This window comes from Myodes glareolus, chromosome 1 (assembly GCF_982192425.1).
Source record: "Myodes glareolus chromosome 1, mMyoGla1.1, whole genome shotgun sequence".
NCBI classification, from domain to species: Eukaryota; Metazoa; Chordata; class Mammalia; order Rodentia; family Cricetidae; genus Myodes; species Myodes glareolus.
This window is the reverse complement of record NC_142026.1, coordinates 140,909,900-140,927,093: the sequence shown is the minus strand read 5'-3', so window position 1 is coordinate 140,927,093 and position 17,194 is coordinate 140,909,900. Positions and strand designations below refer to the sequence as shown.

The following is a 17,194-nucleotide window of genomic DNA, read 5'->3' as shown; positions in this document are numbered from 1 at the left end:
CCTCAAGCCCTCTCTTCACACGGGGAGAAACCAGGAGGTTTCCCAGCATCTCTCAGTGAGCCCATGGCTGACCAGTGTCCAGTGGTGAAGATGCATCTCTACAGCACGTGCTAGGTTCCCCAGGACCCTCTGTCTGATCTTCAGGTGACTGCAGCATAGGCCATATCAGGCAGTGCCAACTCCAGGTCTGTCTCCCCTCATCTCCCAAATGACTCATGATTATGCTGAGACAGGTGGATTCACATCCCGTGAGATCACAGATGTTAATGACAGACTACTTTTACTGATCCCAGAACCCACACACTGTTGGCATACTGCAGGTAGCTTGCTAGACAGCTTCAGTAGCATTTTTTTCTCTCTCTCTCTCTCTGTCTCTCTCTCTCTGTCTCTGTCTCTCTCTCCCTCTCTCTCTTTCTCTTTCTCTTTCTCTCTAACAGCACTGACTCTCTCTATCAGAATCAAGCTATTTTTGGCACTGAATTTGGCTAACAGCATGACCATAGGCAAGCCATAGCTTGATGCGGCAGCATACAACAGGGGACTCAGTGGGAAGGCTGAGTCATGGGGCTCATGAAAGAGCTAAGCTACAATCAAAACCAGAGTTCGACCAGCTGACCAGGGCTGATGAGTTTCACTGGGAGAACTACCCATGCTATATCCATACAGCACAAGGATGCACACACCAGAGCTGTGATATAGACACCTGTACTAGCTGTGGTCTGGAACCTTCCCTCACATACTTAGTTACACTGTGAGGCTCCTGAGCTCGGCATCTCAGGAACAAGAGGACTGTTTCCCACTTAATGGCGCTGGCTCCTTTCCCTTCCACCCTCCCCTATCCCTGGTACCTCAGCCACATTGGCCCAGGCTCAGACTTTCCCCATCCGTGGTACCTCAGCCACAGTGGTCTAGGCTCAGATTCTCCCCATCCCTGGTACCTCAGCCACACTGACCCAGGCTCAGACTCTCCCCATCCATGGTACCTCAGCCACATTGGCCCAGGCTCAGACTCTCCCCATCCCTGGTACCTCAGCCACACTGGTCCAGGCTCAGACTCTCCCCATCCCTGGTACCTCAGCCACATTGGCCCAGGCTCAGATCTCCCCATCCCTGGTACCTCAGCCACATTGGCCCAGGCTCAGACTCTCCCCATCCCTGGTACCTCAGTCACAGCGGTCTAGGCTCAGAATCTCCCCATCCCTGGTACCTCAGCCACACTGGCCCAGGCTCAGACTTTCCCAGGAACATGAATCACCTGACTGTAGGTACCATCATCATTGCATTCTGGGATGAACACTTGTTGGAACTCCTTCCGAGCCTGCTCCTGTGTATACTTCCTCTCGGCCACACACCTGGACACATCTGTGGGAAGACCAGGGCAGGAGGAGAAGACAACAGGTGACGTTCTAAGAGACAAGCACACATTGTTGACAATGCTGCCCCCCCCCCCCCGCCAGCACAGCAGGTGCCTCCCTCTCAAGGCCACAAGAACTGGGAAGAGCATGCTCATTTCCCAAACTATATAGAAGAGGAACTGGATCCTGGGGACACCCCCAGAGTGTGTCTGTGGGGAGCCGGTAAATCTGGATGCCTGAAAACAAGAAGATCCCCAGGATGCATCCAGATGTAGATGGAAGTCCAGAGACACAGTTCATCTCAAATCATAGGTAGCCGACCTGGAGGCAGGTTCTGGGCCCCTCACAGCTTGGGGCCTGACATTCCATTGTAGCTCAACACCTGGCAGAGCTGAGGCCTCCTTCCAAATGAGTCAAGATTCATCTCTTTCCTTTGTATATTGGTCTTTAGGGTCTCAAAATCTGTGCAGAGTGGTCGGGGACCTAAGTTCAATTCCCAGGACCCACATTGTGGAAGGAAAAAAACAGCTCTTGCAATTTGTCCTCTGTACTATGGCGCGCGCGCGTGCGTGCGTGTGTGCGTGCGTGCGTGCGTGTGTGTGTGTGTGTGTGTGTGTGTAAATTAAATTTTAATTTTTTAAAATTTAAAAACATTTGATTCCCATCTAGGGAAAAATGTACCTGAACACGTGAACACAGGAACACTGATGAGTTAAGTCCTCATGGAGGGAGAGCGAATGTTTTTATTTGGGTTTGGTTTTTTTCTCTTCTGTTGAACAGAACAGGACCTGGCAGGCATCTGAGAACCACAGGTGAATTCCCGACTCATTCCAAATGCCAGCAAGGAGGCACTGGGGGTGGGTCTAACATGAACTGGGACCCATCCCATGATGCTGCAAAGAGGGGAGCAGTCCTAAGAAGCAAATCCACCCAAACACAGTGAGGTCTGCCGCAATGACCTCCAGCCTTCTTCTGTTTAACTGTACACCAAGCACAGTGAATCCAATCTGGAGGAGGATCAGCTGCCAACACTCCGGCCTCACAGTTGAAATACACTGAAGCTTCTCACCTCCAATAGACACCTCACCCTAAACTGCCGTTCCTCTTCTCTCCACACTTACTCCCTGGAGCTACAACCTTCATTGTCACTGGGGGAACTGACCGGAGGCATCAGCTTTCACACAGCAACTCTGAGGGACATGGCTGACTCTGCAGAAACTTCAGACAGATAGGGTCTTCTAGACTTTCTCAGGGCCTTTCTTGAGTCATTGGCACATCAGACACAGTGTGTAGCTGCCATAGACCTGCATGTCTGAGAGGCGCCCTCCGCGTGCTTGAGCCTCCTGCCATCTTAGCCTCTGGCCTGGCATCAGGTGCTCCTAGTCTATATTTTAATTTTTAAATTGTGTTTGTGTGTGTGTGTGAGAGAGAGAGAGAGACAGAGAGACAGAGAGACAGAGAGACAGAGACAGAGACAGAGAGACAGAGACAGAGATAGAGCAAGACTTGAGGGGGTACAGAGTATATGTGTTCATAAGAGAGAAAGAATATGTGTGAGACAGATAGACAGAGATGAGACAGAGGTTGTAGGGGACACCCGAGCATGTGAAGGTCAGAGGTGACATTCCGTGTCCTTCCATCGCTCTACCAGAAACAGGGTTTCTCTCTGAACCTGGTGCTCACCCACTTGACTAGGCTGCCTGGCCAGGAAGCTCCAGGGATCCCCCTGTCTCTGCCTCCCCAAAGCGTGGATCATAAGCACAGGATCATACGTGGTTATTTCCAGGTTTTTATGTGGGTAGTGGGAATTGAACTCAGGTCTTCATGAGTCTAAGGTATCCCTTTATTGAATGCACAATCTCTTTGAGCCAGCGCGTGGTTTCAGTACACCATAAAACCTGTGACCTCAAAGGGTCAGACACCTACCAGCCCCTGACGGCCAAGGCCACCTGCCTGCCATGCCTCCCTCCAGACGTTTGCTGTCAAGTCTGTTCAAGGTCTGTGGGGGGTTTGCAGTCTGAAATGGCGACATGGTATTGTGGGATTTCAGTCCTTTTAGCCAAGGACTTGGGGCAACAAGTTCCGGGGAGTGGTCTCGTCTGCTATGTGACAACTGACAAGCTGAGGGGAGGGGTCTCTTGCTCTAGCAGCGGAGCAAGCAGCTTGCTGTTGACACTCTACCTCTTTGGGGCAGCATCTAACCTGTCCTGCATAGTGAGTGTCTAATCTATTACACATCTAAATCAATTCTTTTGAACCTCTTTCAGATGCTCATGGATTCACACTATAATCTCCTTGTATTCTTCCCCTGGCTCTAACCTACTATGCCCTGATGTTCCCAGTCACACAGAAATCAAAATCTTGCACACCTTGAACATTGTATTTTTTCCAAACCTAAATTTTCAGTCACTTTTGGAAGAACAGAATAGAAACATTCTTTTAGCAGAATTTTATTCACTGGTGTTTAGCTTATCTTACTGTTTTTATTCATTTCACTTATACAGATCCTTTAGGCAATAAACAACTCTCCTGTCCAGGGCCCTTAGTTTCTGTCTGAATCTTAAATCCTCAAAACCTAAGCAAAATAAACATCACTATGGTACCACTGAATGGCACATAAAATCTCCCCCCTCAGCCATTTTCCAGTTCAGGTCAGTGGCATTTACAGCATTCCTGATGGCGGGTGACCACGGCCCTCTGCCGCCTCCATCCTCTCCAGCTGCAGGATGGGACTGCCACTCTGGGAAGGCTTCTGTCTGCAGGACACAGACACCTTCTATCCCCGCCCCTTTCATCACCCATAGACTTGCCTAGTCTGGACACTGCATATGGAGAACCACATGTCTATAGTTTCTTTCAGCAAACCCCAGCTTCATCACGGACCAAGAGCCAGCATTTTCGGATTTGCTCACCCAGCCACCCATGAATGGCTTATCCCATCTTGCGACATCATGTACCTGCCACTCTGAGTATGGGCAGGTCAGCTCTGAGTGCCTGCGTTCATGTCGTCTGGGTTTAAACACAGGGGCAGCATTGCTGTGCCACAGAAGACCTTGTCACCAGTGGAAAAGCTGCTGAGACCTCCACACTGGCTGCACCTGCCTCATATCCCACAGGCAGGACGAGGGTCCCAATGCTTCACCCACACATTCTCTCACGCTTATCTCTTCTCTCCTTTTAAATGGCCCTGGCCATCTTAGCAAACACAACTCTTGGTACTTTTAAAACTAAGAATAATTTCTATGTCACAGGAAAATTCAATTTAACTAAAAGCTCCGATTTCAATATTCTCACTAGGACTGGAGGGATGACTTAGCCATTACGAGCACTGGCTGCTCTTCCAGAGGGCCCAAGATCATTTCTCAGCACCCACACTGGGCAGCTCACAACCATGTGTAACTCCAGCTCCAGGGGACCCAATGCCCTCCACTGACCTCTGTTGATAGACATACACACACACAGAGGACAAAGCATATACTCACACAGACACACAGACACAAATATATTCACACAGACACATGCACAAAAGAAAATTTCAATTCAATAAATTTATTAACAATTTGACCCCCTAATTGCATGTAATTTACTTTGCACTAGAACAGAGAAAATATCTTTGGTGCAAATTTAATTAGATATTTTGAGACCTTTGCTCTGACCTGAAAGAGTCAAGACTTTACAAATAAAACAGCCAGGCACCACTAACAATATCCGAACAAAAGTTCTTGGTAAATTGTTAATACCAATACATTTTGGAAGCAACTTTTTTCCCCAATCTCAATTGAAAAGTAAAATAGATCCCGGGGGTGGGGGGGGTCGCATGATTGTTGGTGTATACATTTATATTAATCCATTATTAATTGGTTCTTGCTATGAAGAAGCAATGGACAAAGGGCTACTGTGGTTATTTCTGCTATTTTAAAAAAAATAGAAAGCAAATAATTTCCCTTCTTGCTGAAGCCACTCAAACAATAACCAAGCAATGAAGGCTTCTACCGAGGAATCTTGGTGAGAAGGGTCTCAGAGGAGCAGTCAGGGCGTGTTTTCAGGAAGCTTGTGTGAAGAGACAGCTCGGGGTCTCTGGGCACAGTGGGCGCCTCCTTCAGGGACCCCTGTTGGGGAGCATGTGAAGACCAGCAGCCCCAGGTCTCTGCCCACGTTGAGATGTTGGGTGCCAAACTACAGACCGTGCCTCTGTCTTTGCTTTTTCTATCGCTGTGATCGGCACCACGAGCAGGAGTAATTTGGAAATCAAAGTGTTTATTTGGCTTAAACTTCCATGATACAGCCCATCGTTGTGGGAAACCACGACAGGAACTCAAGCAGTAACATGGAGGAAGAAACCCAAGCAGAGGCCATGGAGGAATGCTGCCTACTGGCTTGCTCCACATGGCTTGCTTGACCAGCTTTCTTATAGAACCCAGAACTACCTGCCCAGGGGTGGCCCCACCCATTATGGGTTGGGCCTTTCCACAGCAATTATTAATCAAGAAAATGCCCTCACAGGATTGCCTACAGGCCATCTGTTGGAGACATTTTCTCAACTAAGGTTCTTCTTCCCAGATAATTCTAGCTTGTGTCAAACTAACAACAAAAAAAAAAAAACAGCCTCTGACAAGTGTCTTGTGAGGCACCAGCTCCCCTTGGAGGTGGGTAAATGCCTTGGTGCCTTCTAGCATGGGACAGGGAAGTCAAACCAGACTTGGAATTGGTGCGGCAGATAAGGACACAGGTCTGAGTCTATGGGCCACTCAGTTGCCATAGTTACCGCAATGACCGGCCATGTGAACTCTCTAGGGTCACTGGTCTTCCCTGCGGCTCTGTGTAGTGGCCACAGAAATGACAGACGAGGAGAGCCTGCCTTTGATGTTCACTGCCACAAATAAAGGCCGACACTGTGTTCCTACGCTGTAATACTCAAATTTTACTCTCTTGCAATTTAAGGCCAGACTGAAAAAAAAGATAAGAAAAGAAAACAGAAAAGACAATACTACTGAGACCCTTGGTTTGGAAGCACACTTCCCATCTGTACAGTGGGGTGCTGTGGTGGGAACCGGGGGCTGAGCACTGTCGTCTCTAGCAGCAATCAGCTAGAACAAGTTGTCCTGCACCGATGATAACAGAACATCATATGACATATAACACATATAACTTCATATGACAGTGAGGAAAAATATATGATTACAGAGCTAGAGGAACAGAGACAAAATTTCATCCCAGATTCATAAGGTAGAACATAAAGAATCTAACTAGGAAGCAACGCATACAATCGGCGTTGTGAAGGACATGAAGGTAAGCAGCGAGTCTCCCCACCGTGTGGCAAAGGATCTAACACATGTTTCTACGCGTGTAAACAAGGGGCCTCTGACCATCACCGTCTCCACCACAAAAAACCACATCACTCCTGGCACATCAAAATGGATGATGTGGTCCCTGGTTCCCAGAGGAAAGGTTGACTGCCAACCCTCCAGAGGGAGAGCCTGGCTGAGGCTGTGCCCGAGGGCTTTGTGTCCCCGTGGAAGCTGCACCCTGAGGTTGCAGTGGAGCAAAGAGGAAAGGCTGTTTCCAGCTAAACATTCCACGGCTTTTGCTTGTGCTCCCTGCCAGGGCTCGGCTGGGAAAGGGACGAAGTTCTTACAGTGACTTCTCAACTCTGTGAAGACATGGCAGCAATGGAAGCTAAGCCTGGCGTTGCAGCAAGGGACCAACGGGCAGGGCTCGGGACTCCTAGGGCAGAGCTAATGTCTCAGAGGACTGCATATATCCTTGGGAGCAAAGAAATGCCGGCCAGGCACTGAACAGAGGAGAGTAACAGACTCTCAGAGCAAAGCTCAGGGAGTAAAAGCTCAGGAGCAAAGCTAAGCACACCCTCTCTCACACACTGCACCCACACTTCAACCTGTGTGCTCCCATGTGTACTTGTGTGTGCTCACACTTGCACCGGTGTACAGTCACATGTTGGCGCTTGTGACCCAGTTTCTAGTTTCCTAGTTGCCCACCAGCAGAAGTGTGTTAGAAAGAGGGAGCCTTCTGGTGGGGACAGCTCCCATCCATCTGTTCTTGCTGCTTGTTTCCGAGGGAGACAGTGTTCTCCACGCGACTGTGGAAGGATCCTTACTCCTGGGCCTTTCCAGTTCTGGTTTCTCCGTCTTGGGGAACTCAGAACAGCTGGAGAGCTGAGCTTGGGTGGAGGTTCAAGGATCGGTTTTTAATCTCTGTTAAATAAAGATGCTGAGGGCACTGTCACCTGTCCTGACAGTGAGAACTCAGTGCAAGGACAACCTTGTATCCCTGTCACAAGGTCGTCTGCCCATGGCCAACAGTGAGCTCAGGCCCCTTAGGCCTTCCCAGAGACTGGGGTTATATCTCTGCCTTGTCAAGGATCCCAGTACTGATGGGCAGTGGGCACAGGAGGACGAGGTTGCCAGGCAAACGCCTGCATCTCCCTCTCACCCCACATGAGTCCACAGTAAGTGCTTGATCTAGAGACCTTCAAGGGAGTTGTTTTCAGAAATCCATTATATCTTTGTTCCCAGAAACCTCAAAATAATTCCAAGACTTCCTAGCATGTGGCCTTTTCCTTTATTTTCCTTGTTCCTCTCCTTTTTTTTCTGATTCAGTTCCAGAGATTTTGTTGAAAAGAACAGCAGCCATATTGGTCTCAGATCAAAAGAAAAATATTAATGTGTTTTCTGAGTTCTGAAAACACAAACTCCACAAATTTCTATGAAAACACGAGAAAAATTCATCAGCCTAAACCACTGCAATTCCAGTCAGGGTCAATGTCAAATCATGACATGAGACACGGACAACATTTTAATCCTATTTAATTAAATGTGGAATAAAATATTTTAATTGTTGTTTCCAAACCAGCACATGCAAACGAGACAGTCCCACAAATGTGTCACCCACAAAAATATGTAAAAATGGCCTTAAAATACAGATGCCAGCTGTAATGGAATTCTCTACAGCGGGGCCAGCTTCCACACCAGCAGAACATAGGGAAAGGCTGGGTGGAAACCACTTCGTGAAGGGACGAAAAGGGAAACTTGATCTCCTGACTCTTCATCTTGCTCAGGGGAGCCAGGCTCACATGGGTCTTATAGAGTCCACAGCATTGGTTGTCTCTGACATAGCACAGAAGTGATCAGGCCTGATACAACTCACCCTGGGGCAGCCAATGCTGTGCCTGGATCTCGGGCTGTGGGGTCCATTCCCATAAGTCATCTCTCCCCTGGTTGTCATGCAGGTCAGGAGAGGTTACCTACTGGGCTTTAGGGACCAGGTAAGCCACCCTAGGCAAAGATGCCAGCCCTTGTGCTAATTCCTTACTCCCATGTCTAAGGTGAAGCTATAACCCCAGCAGATAAAATTCACTGACCACAGATGGGCACAAGACAGAATCCCTTGGGGTCTCACCTTACCCCAGTGTGCCAGAGGTGTGTGATGACCACCTGTCTTTAAGAATGCATGTGTGGACCATACCCTCTCCTTCAGCTCTGAATTTGCTGCCTGGGCTGGCTGCTGCCCCACATAAACTCAACACAGAAAACTGCTGGAGTCTGTGGTATTTTTATTGTAATCCTTTCTATTTAAGTTAAACTTACTTTGGAGAGGTGTCACATTTGACTGCCTCTCCCCATTATGTTTTTAGAGGTCTCAAGTTTAAGATATAAAATTTCCCCTTGTGAAGGGATGAGAATCCCGCCGAGAAAATTACCCGGGAACAGAGGCTGCCTGGAAACAGTACTGACACAGGACACGAGGAGAGAATAACTTTGTCCACTTCTAGCTGACCACTGTCACAAAGAAATCAAATCACAATCAGAGCCAGCGACAGCCCAAGTCCCGCGGAAACATTCGCCCTGGGGACAGGAGAGCCTCCCACTGTCATTTCCCCACCCTTGAGATCATGAGGGGCCTCATACAGCTGTCCTCCCATTGCTGGTCCTCAGAAACCATGGCAGCAGCTGCTCAGTCTGACCACTTCCTTGTGGTCCATCAGCAGCACACCCCACTGGGGTCATCCAAGAGAACGTGGCAGGAAGCAGGAACAAAAGGCGGCCAGGCTTTGTGGCGCTACATGACCACCACAACTTCCCACCACGCTCGTTTCTGAAGGCTAAGACCTCCTAGGCAACTGCTTCTAGAAACTTCTCTCAGGATTACATGCTGGTATTTAAAAGAATTTTTCATGTGCTCCTCTTCCTTCTGTACACATCTCTGAGATAAGTAATTGTCAAAGCATAAAATGACACCTACATTTTCCTGAAATGTATGTTTAGCCCTCGCGGCCAGGTGTTGACTGTTGTCATACTAACTGCCCGCAGCCTCTGGCACAATGCCCAGAGGAACCCCGTTAAACCCAAGGACACCGTCAGCCGCAGCGTCTTTTCAGGTGTGAGAGAATACCAGGAACAACGGTCTATGGTTGGAATGCAAAAGTGAACCATACACGGGACTCCTTGAATTTGGAAGTTCCTTAGAACTTGGAAGTTACTTAGGAATTTGAATTCCTAAAGTAAACATTTGATCTCTACAGTAAACCGACTCTGGGGTCTGAATAGGGATACGGCCACAAGAGGCAGAGTCTTAGCACGGTTCTACATGCTAACACGGAGCACCCTGCCTCTTCCTGGTACCATAGGCACCATCCTGCCAGTATGAAACCCAGCCACCTCAGGAGAAGGTCTGGGGACAGATTGGGTGGCCTCCATATGTGAACCCAACTGAAGACACAGTCAAAAACCTCTCAGAGCACAGAGGAGGCGCTGTGAGGAAGCACAGATTCCTGGGATGTCCACCAGTACCACCTCACTCTCAAGGGCCTGCAGGGTGGCGCTGAGTGGAGCCGTCAGGAAGGATTCTCTAAGTCTGCAGAGCACTGTTTGAGGAGTCTTTTCAGGAAAAAGGAAACAGTAACCCACCAAAGTGATCAACTCTAACCAAATGTTGAAGTCTAGTGCAAAGCTTGGTGTGAAAGAAGCAGAGAGGTGTAGAGTCCATTAAAACAGAGCCACCGTGGCCCTCCGGACCGTGCTGAGAGCATGCATGTGTAAACAAGTACAGTGCATGAATCCATGTATATGGCTGCATGCTCACGGAAACATCAGATCAGATATACAGAAGTATGCGTGTGACTGCGTGTGTGCTCCACAATGAATGAAAATTAGATTTTTCTCACTTAAGTTTCCTCTGAAGAAACTAAACCTAATGTTCAGTTTACTACAAGTTAAACATCCAGAGACAATAATATGGAGTATGCCATGTCAGGTTGATAAGAGTCAATAAATTATTTGGGGTTTTTGCTTTGGTTTCCCAGTGAACAGAAATGGATGTGTAGGGGTGAATAACGAATGCCATTTGTGCTGCGTGGTGGGGGCGCACGCCTTTAATCCCAGCACTCGGGAGGCAGAGGCAGGAGGATCTCTGAATTTGAGGCCAAACTGGTCTACAGAGTGAGTTCCAGGACAACCAGGGCTACACAGAGAATCCCTCTCAAAAAGAAAACATCTATTTTCAAATGACATTTACCCTAAGTGTTCTCCATCCCTCATAACCATACGATAGGCAAACGATCACCGTGGGGCTTTCTGTCTGTTTGTTCCTTTTTCGCAGTACTGAGTATTTTTGCTGTGGTATTGGGTTTCTGTCTTGTTTTTGTTTTTATGAAATAGGGTCTCACCATGCAGCCATATTGACTTTGAACTCAAGGTGTTCAGGATAAGGATTATAAGCATGAGCCCCCATGATTAGCCTCAGTTCTGGGCACTGAACTCAGGGCTCTTACTCATGCGAGGTAAGCACACTACCACTGCGCTTCCTCCCAGTCCTCTTCTCGCTTGCCCTGTGATCTTGAGGAAGTCTCATTATGTAGCCTAGGCAGGCCTTGACCTCAGGATTCCCCTTCCTCAGCCTCCCAAGTACTGGGATTACAGGTGTGCCCTACCACACCTGACCAAAGTGGAAACATTTGGCCTTGTCAGTAGGCTAGCGCTCTGAGCTATCGGACAACCTGTCTGCATTATCTGTAACAGCGACGCAGGTCTGCCTACCAGTACCGTGTACTGCGACAGTAAGAGTAAACAGTTCGGCAACTTGGTTAATTGCAGGCAGAGGCATGGCCCTGGTGGCGGTTGGTGTGGTTGGCTGTTTAGATGGGAGTCTTGTCGGGGTTAATGGCTCATCAACTACATCTTCTCAAGGCCAGTTTAGTCTGTGTGGTCTTGTTCCCAGAGATTCGGAGAAAGTAAATCCCCTTTGAAAGCACTGTGTGTGCTTGCCACTAAGCTGAACCCTTCATTACTGCGGGAAGCTTTTCCAGGCTTACTCTAAGCCTTAACTCTGGATCTAGTTGCTAATCAGAAGGCTGACAAGTCCATGGGTAAAGTCTACTCCAAACTGACTAACGGGGTGTGAACCTCACTCACTAAGAAAGAAGAGCTGGCCGTGATTTTAGAGACACTGTGAGGGAAACACAAATACACCCGAAGCACTGTGGTAAATTTGTTTTACAACAACATGAAACACGTTGGGAGCGTTAGACAATTTGTAAAAATGACTGTTTTGTGGTTGGACCTGATCTGGATGGTACAGTCCCTCCTAGTAAGCAAGAAGCCCTGGTTTTAGTCTCCAGCAGGCCATAAGCCAGGTGTGGTGGTACTCGTCTTTAACCCCAGTACTCTGGATGTGGAGGTGCAAGGGTCAGAAGTTCAAGGCCAGCCTTTGCTACATAGTAAGTTCCAAGCTAACCTGGGCTACATAAAACTCTCAAAAAATATTATTACTTTGAAATTCATAAAAATTATCTTCACGTGCTCTGAGAAATAATAACCAATATAAGACTTTCGAGCTGTTGAGCGTGAGAATAAGTCAGTTATCTACATCTCTCCACCCAGGCCCTCTCTTCTGGCCATGATTATCACAGCTCACCTTTGCAGTTCCCACGGTGGGCGATCTCCAGCTGCGGATCTTTGCACTTGGCCCGCTGAAACTCACATCGAGACAGGAAGGTCCTCCCGTCAGAGGCACAGAGGGGTTTCTGGGAGGAGCTGGGGCAGTCCAGGCTGCAGTCTCTGTCTTTGTCTTGGTCAACTCTCAAGAACTTGGGGGAGAGAAAGAAGCAAGAGAGATTTAAAGAACTCTTCCTGGGCAGAAGGCAGTCTGCTCCACAGGAAGCCAGAGCAGTCAGAGAACAGACTCCAAAGAAATACGGCCACTCTCTGCTCACACCTGACAGAAACCATAAGTCATTCTCTTTCAAAAGCGTAGTCGTTCATGTCACAAGTAGGCGATCGCTGGCCACAAGTTCATATCTAATATCTGATGGGAAAACACACGCAGCCCTTTACGAGTGGAAGGTGCTCCTCCACTCCCCTTGCTTCCCCTTGGGAACCTGTAAGCAGAGGAAGGAGCTCGCCTTCTTTGCCATCCTCTTAAGAATCTATAGATGCTCAAACTCCTAGCAGCCAGCCCTTTAATGTAAACTGAGTCCTTCCCCACCTGCAGCCCACAAGAAGCCATCAGCTGTGGAGAGCTACACTTTGGCATCCTTATTGCAATTTTTAAGAGTCCTCTTCGATGGCTTCGCTCTAGGCTGTTACTTTTGTGGGGGCAGGGGCTACAGGTTGTCACAGATGGTTTCTACGGCTCTTTCTCAGCTGTGAGTCTGCAGCCATGGAGACCACTGAAAAGTAGCTTCCTTGCCCTTACAAAGGATCATGGATCGGGGACTCTATGTGGTTTCTGGATTCAGCACAGACTGTGGACATCCACATTGGACTTGAGTTTTTTGTTTTATTTTCTTTCTTTCTTTCTTTTTCTTTTTTTGGTGGAGGGATTACAAGGGTGTGCAGACTATACCTGGAAGGACTAGGAAGTGAGTGGGATTGGAGTCATTACGTCAAAATCCCAAATAACTAAAAAATACTATGTTGGGATGAAAAGAATCTATACTTGTCATTGTTGTTGCTGTTGTGTATAGCCTCTTTACTAAGTCACTCAAGGTCAGTGTTCCCTCGTCCCTTTGGAAGTCACTAAGGTCAGGACTATGTCCTGCAGGAACCGTAAGGTCATTTTTTTCCTGTACTATGTCTCCACTGTCAGAATACATGTGTGTACACCCCAGTGAACTAGGATCTTGGTTTTCCTTTTGATTTTTGCTGCTGTTGTTTTCTTGAGACAGTGTGTTATGATTCCCAGGGTAGCCTCAAACCTGCCTTGGAGTCAAGGGTGCCCTTGAACTCCTAATTCTCCTACCACCACCTTCCAAGTTCTGGGATCCCTGGGGTGCACCACTATGCATTGTGAATCCTGCAATTTTTATTCTTTGTTTTGAAAGCTTTTTCCCAACAAATGTTTTGTTGAATAAATGTTTGGTCCCATGATTGAGAAGCTACTGTATCCCTGAGAAATGCTTTGGACTCCCCATCCCACACATTGCCCCATTGCAGGAAGAGTGGGCGTCAGAGTGGCCACACTTCCTCACAAGTTCTCTCAAGAGTTGTAGCACTGAGACCCTCTTATTAGGGACCATGGAGGTTACCCATGAACCATTTTGCATGATGTCATTCCCAAGAGCAGATTTCTCAACCTATTGGTTCTTCCTTTCCTCTTTCATGTCCTTGAATCCCCTGACTCCTAGGGAAATCTCGATCCAGACACTCTGGCCCTGCCCATTCTCCTTGGATGAGGGATCAAGCACCCTGGACAACATTCATCTTGCTTCCTATTCTTCATGCCCAGGACCCTCCCTGTCTAGGCTTGCTTCGAGCCAGATAGAAGAGCAAGCACAACTACTCCCTAATGACAGGAACTAGGAGCCATCACAGATCTGGTCATGACTGCTAGGTATTTCCTGATTTATGGAGCAATGCATTAAAAAGAAGAAAGCTTTTTAAGCGGGGCAGTCGAGGAAAGAAGGGGGCGGGAGGAAGAAGAGCAGGCAGAGCAGGAGGAAAGGAAGAGAAGGAGGAGTGCTGGGGTTTTATGCATGTTCCACACCCCAACTACACAACTCACTTTCTAGGCAGCTGCTCCAGACGGAGAAGCTCTTTACATCGCCTCTCTCCTCCCAGCGAGGAGAGCTCTTAAGCGCTTGTTCTTTTCATCATGGATAACCCAAAGCAACTCAATCTTGTGCTAGAAAAACCATAAAGAAGGCAAGAGGTACATGGGAAAACCCGGGAGGTGCACAGGTTAGAGCAGCCTGAAGGTCCGTATCGAGCTTGCTTTCTTACACAGGTCAGGACACCTGCCTATGAATGAAGCCGCCCACGGTGGGCTTGGTCCTCCTACATCAATTCATCATCAAAGCATCCCCCCTCAGACATGCCCACAGGCCAATCCAATCTAGCGCTTTCTTCTGACTTTATGCCTGGCCAAACTGACATTTGAAACTAACTAGGGCAGTGAGGCATAGATCACCTGCTCTCATGAATGTCCAAGTTTAAACTAAAAGGAAAAGATTTAAACAAAATCAAGCCAGGTAAGAAACAGGGGTGACCACTCTCCACATTCTAATATAGAAAAATCCCTGCTGCAGCACTGATCAGACCCTTGTCAGTCACGATACGGGGCAGCTGGGGTAGCACACGGAGCAACAGCATGCCACCACCAGCACACACAATGGCTGTAAGATCCCACAAGTTCTTCCTGAGCCACGGCCCTCCACAGTGCAGTGAGTGCTTCTCATGATGCAAAGGCCCACCTCTGACGTCAAGACCAAACCTTCATTTAGATACAGAGCCTTAAACAAGTCACCACCAGGGAACGGGGCTGAAGGGAAGAGAGTGCTGGCCACTTGAGAACAAATGGATAACTATGATATTTCCTGGAGATGGGGAAGAACACCTGCCTGGAGTCTCAGAGCCCATGGATGAGTGTTCGTCGCCATTCTACAGCTTGAAGTTTATGGACAAACGGTACCACAAGGTCTGATCTCAAGGTTTGCAGCCCCACAAAGGTCCTACACTGTCCCCAGGGGAAATGGTCCCTGTGAAGACAGTAACATAGGCTCTCTTTCCTCCTCATCTACAAACTATCTGGGGAGTGACTGTAGACCTCAATTGTGAAAAACAAAACCTTAAAGTTCAGGACTTAGTCCCAACATCGCAGCAAGATAGGTGATACAAAGGAGCCTCTACACCTCACTGCCTCCGGGTTACATTTGCAGACCCCTGAAAACTAAGAGAAACTACGGAATGAGATACATATTGTCATGAATTACAGGACTAGATGAAATCTGGGGGCCAGAAAGGCCTTTGTGTGGCCAGGGCAGACATGGGAAACAGTAAGACCAGGGCTCAGGGTCTAAAATAAAGGATAGATCTTGGTTTCAGAGGGTGAACACTGCATTGTGCCCTGGGCACTCACGGTCTCTTCTTGTGTGAAGTAGAGATGATAAAAACAGCACCCATTTTCTGAGGATCTCCGTGAGCACAAATGAGACGAGGCTCTGAACAACATCTTTACCAGACATGAAGAAGTCATTGGCAACGAGCCCTACCAACCATATACCTGAAGTCCGTTATTTTAAGATGTGCATGTCCGCTGTGGCTTTGTTCCAACAGTCACACGAATACCACTATACTATGTGAGCTTTGGACAACCCTTCCATGTGTGGTCATTTCCAGGTAAAAGGTTGGGAGAGTGCAGAAAAAAAAAAGAGTGAAATTAGGTCAAAAAGTGATAGCTAAGTCTTTCAAGAAAGGGTTTTAAAGATGTAGGAGGACTAGGACCCAGGGGAGGAAAAGCAGAAGCTCAGTTCTGTCCCGGGGTGGCCAGAGTCAGTTAGGAGACATCTGGGGACCGGTGGACAGGGAGGGGCCAAGGCTAGAGGTCAGTCTCTCAGGACCAAGGATGGGGAAATTGTCACCTTGCATGAGGAGTAAAGCGAGGTCACTCAGGATGCAGGTGCAGTCAAGAACCCAAGCCCACCACCTTGCTGGAGATCTCTGAACTAGAGTCCTAGACAGAGGGAGACATTAAGACATCCAATAGTCATTCTATCCCCCACTCACTCTATCTCCCTCCCCCAATTTATGGTATTTGTTTTAGTGGACATAAAACCTTGTTTGCATATTTATAGGCATATTAGACCTGCCCATTTTGGCACTAGGATGGCATTTCCTATCATTCTCTCAACTTTCCCAGTGTCTGGTCAGGAACCCACAGGCTGGGCTCAGGTATGGGTCAGGCTATCCTTGCTCTAAGCTTCCCTTTCTCATACCCCCCAAACATCTCTCTCTCCTCTCTCTCTCTCTCTCTCTCTCTCTCTCTCTCTCTCTCTCTCTCTCTTCTCCTCCTTCTCCTCTTCCTCCTCCTCTTCCTCCTCCTTCTAATTACTCTCAGTGATGAGAATAGATACCTTTGCTTGCTGCCAACTCTTCTTGGATGGAATTCAGCTCATCATTGCTACAGGTTTGTGTTTACAAGAGTCAGTGGAAACTTCATTATCTCAAATTCTTCCTAATAAGATGCCATACGGCTGTTGTTACTTCAATACAAGAGTTGCCTTTGGCAATAAGGAAATTACCTTCCTCTGCATTCAGTCATTCCTCTTTGGGGTCAGAGGTGATGTGTCTGCAATCTCACTGTGCATTCCTTAGACAGAGCTGGGCTTCAGACAGACCTGTTTTGTCTGAGGCTACTTCACTGTAGAGTGTTTATGGAAGGCTCCGTGGGCCATGGGCACTGTCTTCAGTGACAGCTGAGTAGCAGTTTCCTAGCCAAGACCCCAGGAAGAAGCAGAACATGCCAATCAATACCTCCCACTCCAGGTCATGGGTCTGGGTCAGCACACAGGCTTGGGATATGGAGGACCCCACAGCAAAGACTCAGCA

General features: G+C 48.0%; 1 protein-coding gene across 2 annotated transcripts in view; it reads right to left on the bottom strand.

Annotated features, from left to right (window-relative positions):
• Smoc2 (SPARC related modular calcium binding 2) overlaps positions 1–17,194 on the bottom strand; it is a 132,185-nt gene that overhangs the window by 73,295 nt on the left and 41,696 nt on the right. For both annotated transcript variants that reach the window (XM_087896091.1, XM_087896092.1), the window contains exons 2-3: positions 12,285–12,456; positions 1,256–1,362 (exon numbers count right to left, since the gene is read on the bottom strand). In XM_087896091.1, coding sequence (XP_087752217.1) covers positions 1,256–1,362; positions 12,285–12,456 — 279 coding nt within the window. The remainder of the gene's footprint in view (positions 1–1,255; positions 1,363–12,284; positions 12,457–17,194) is intronic.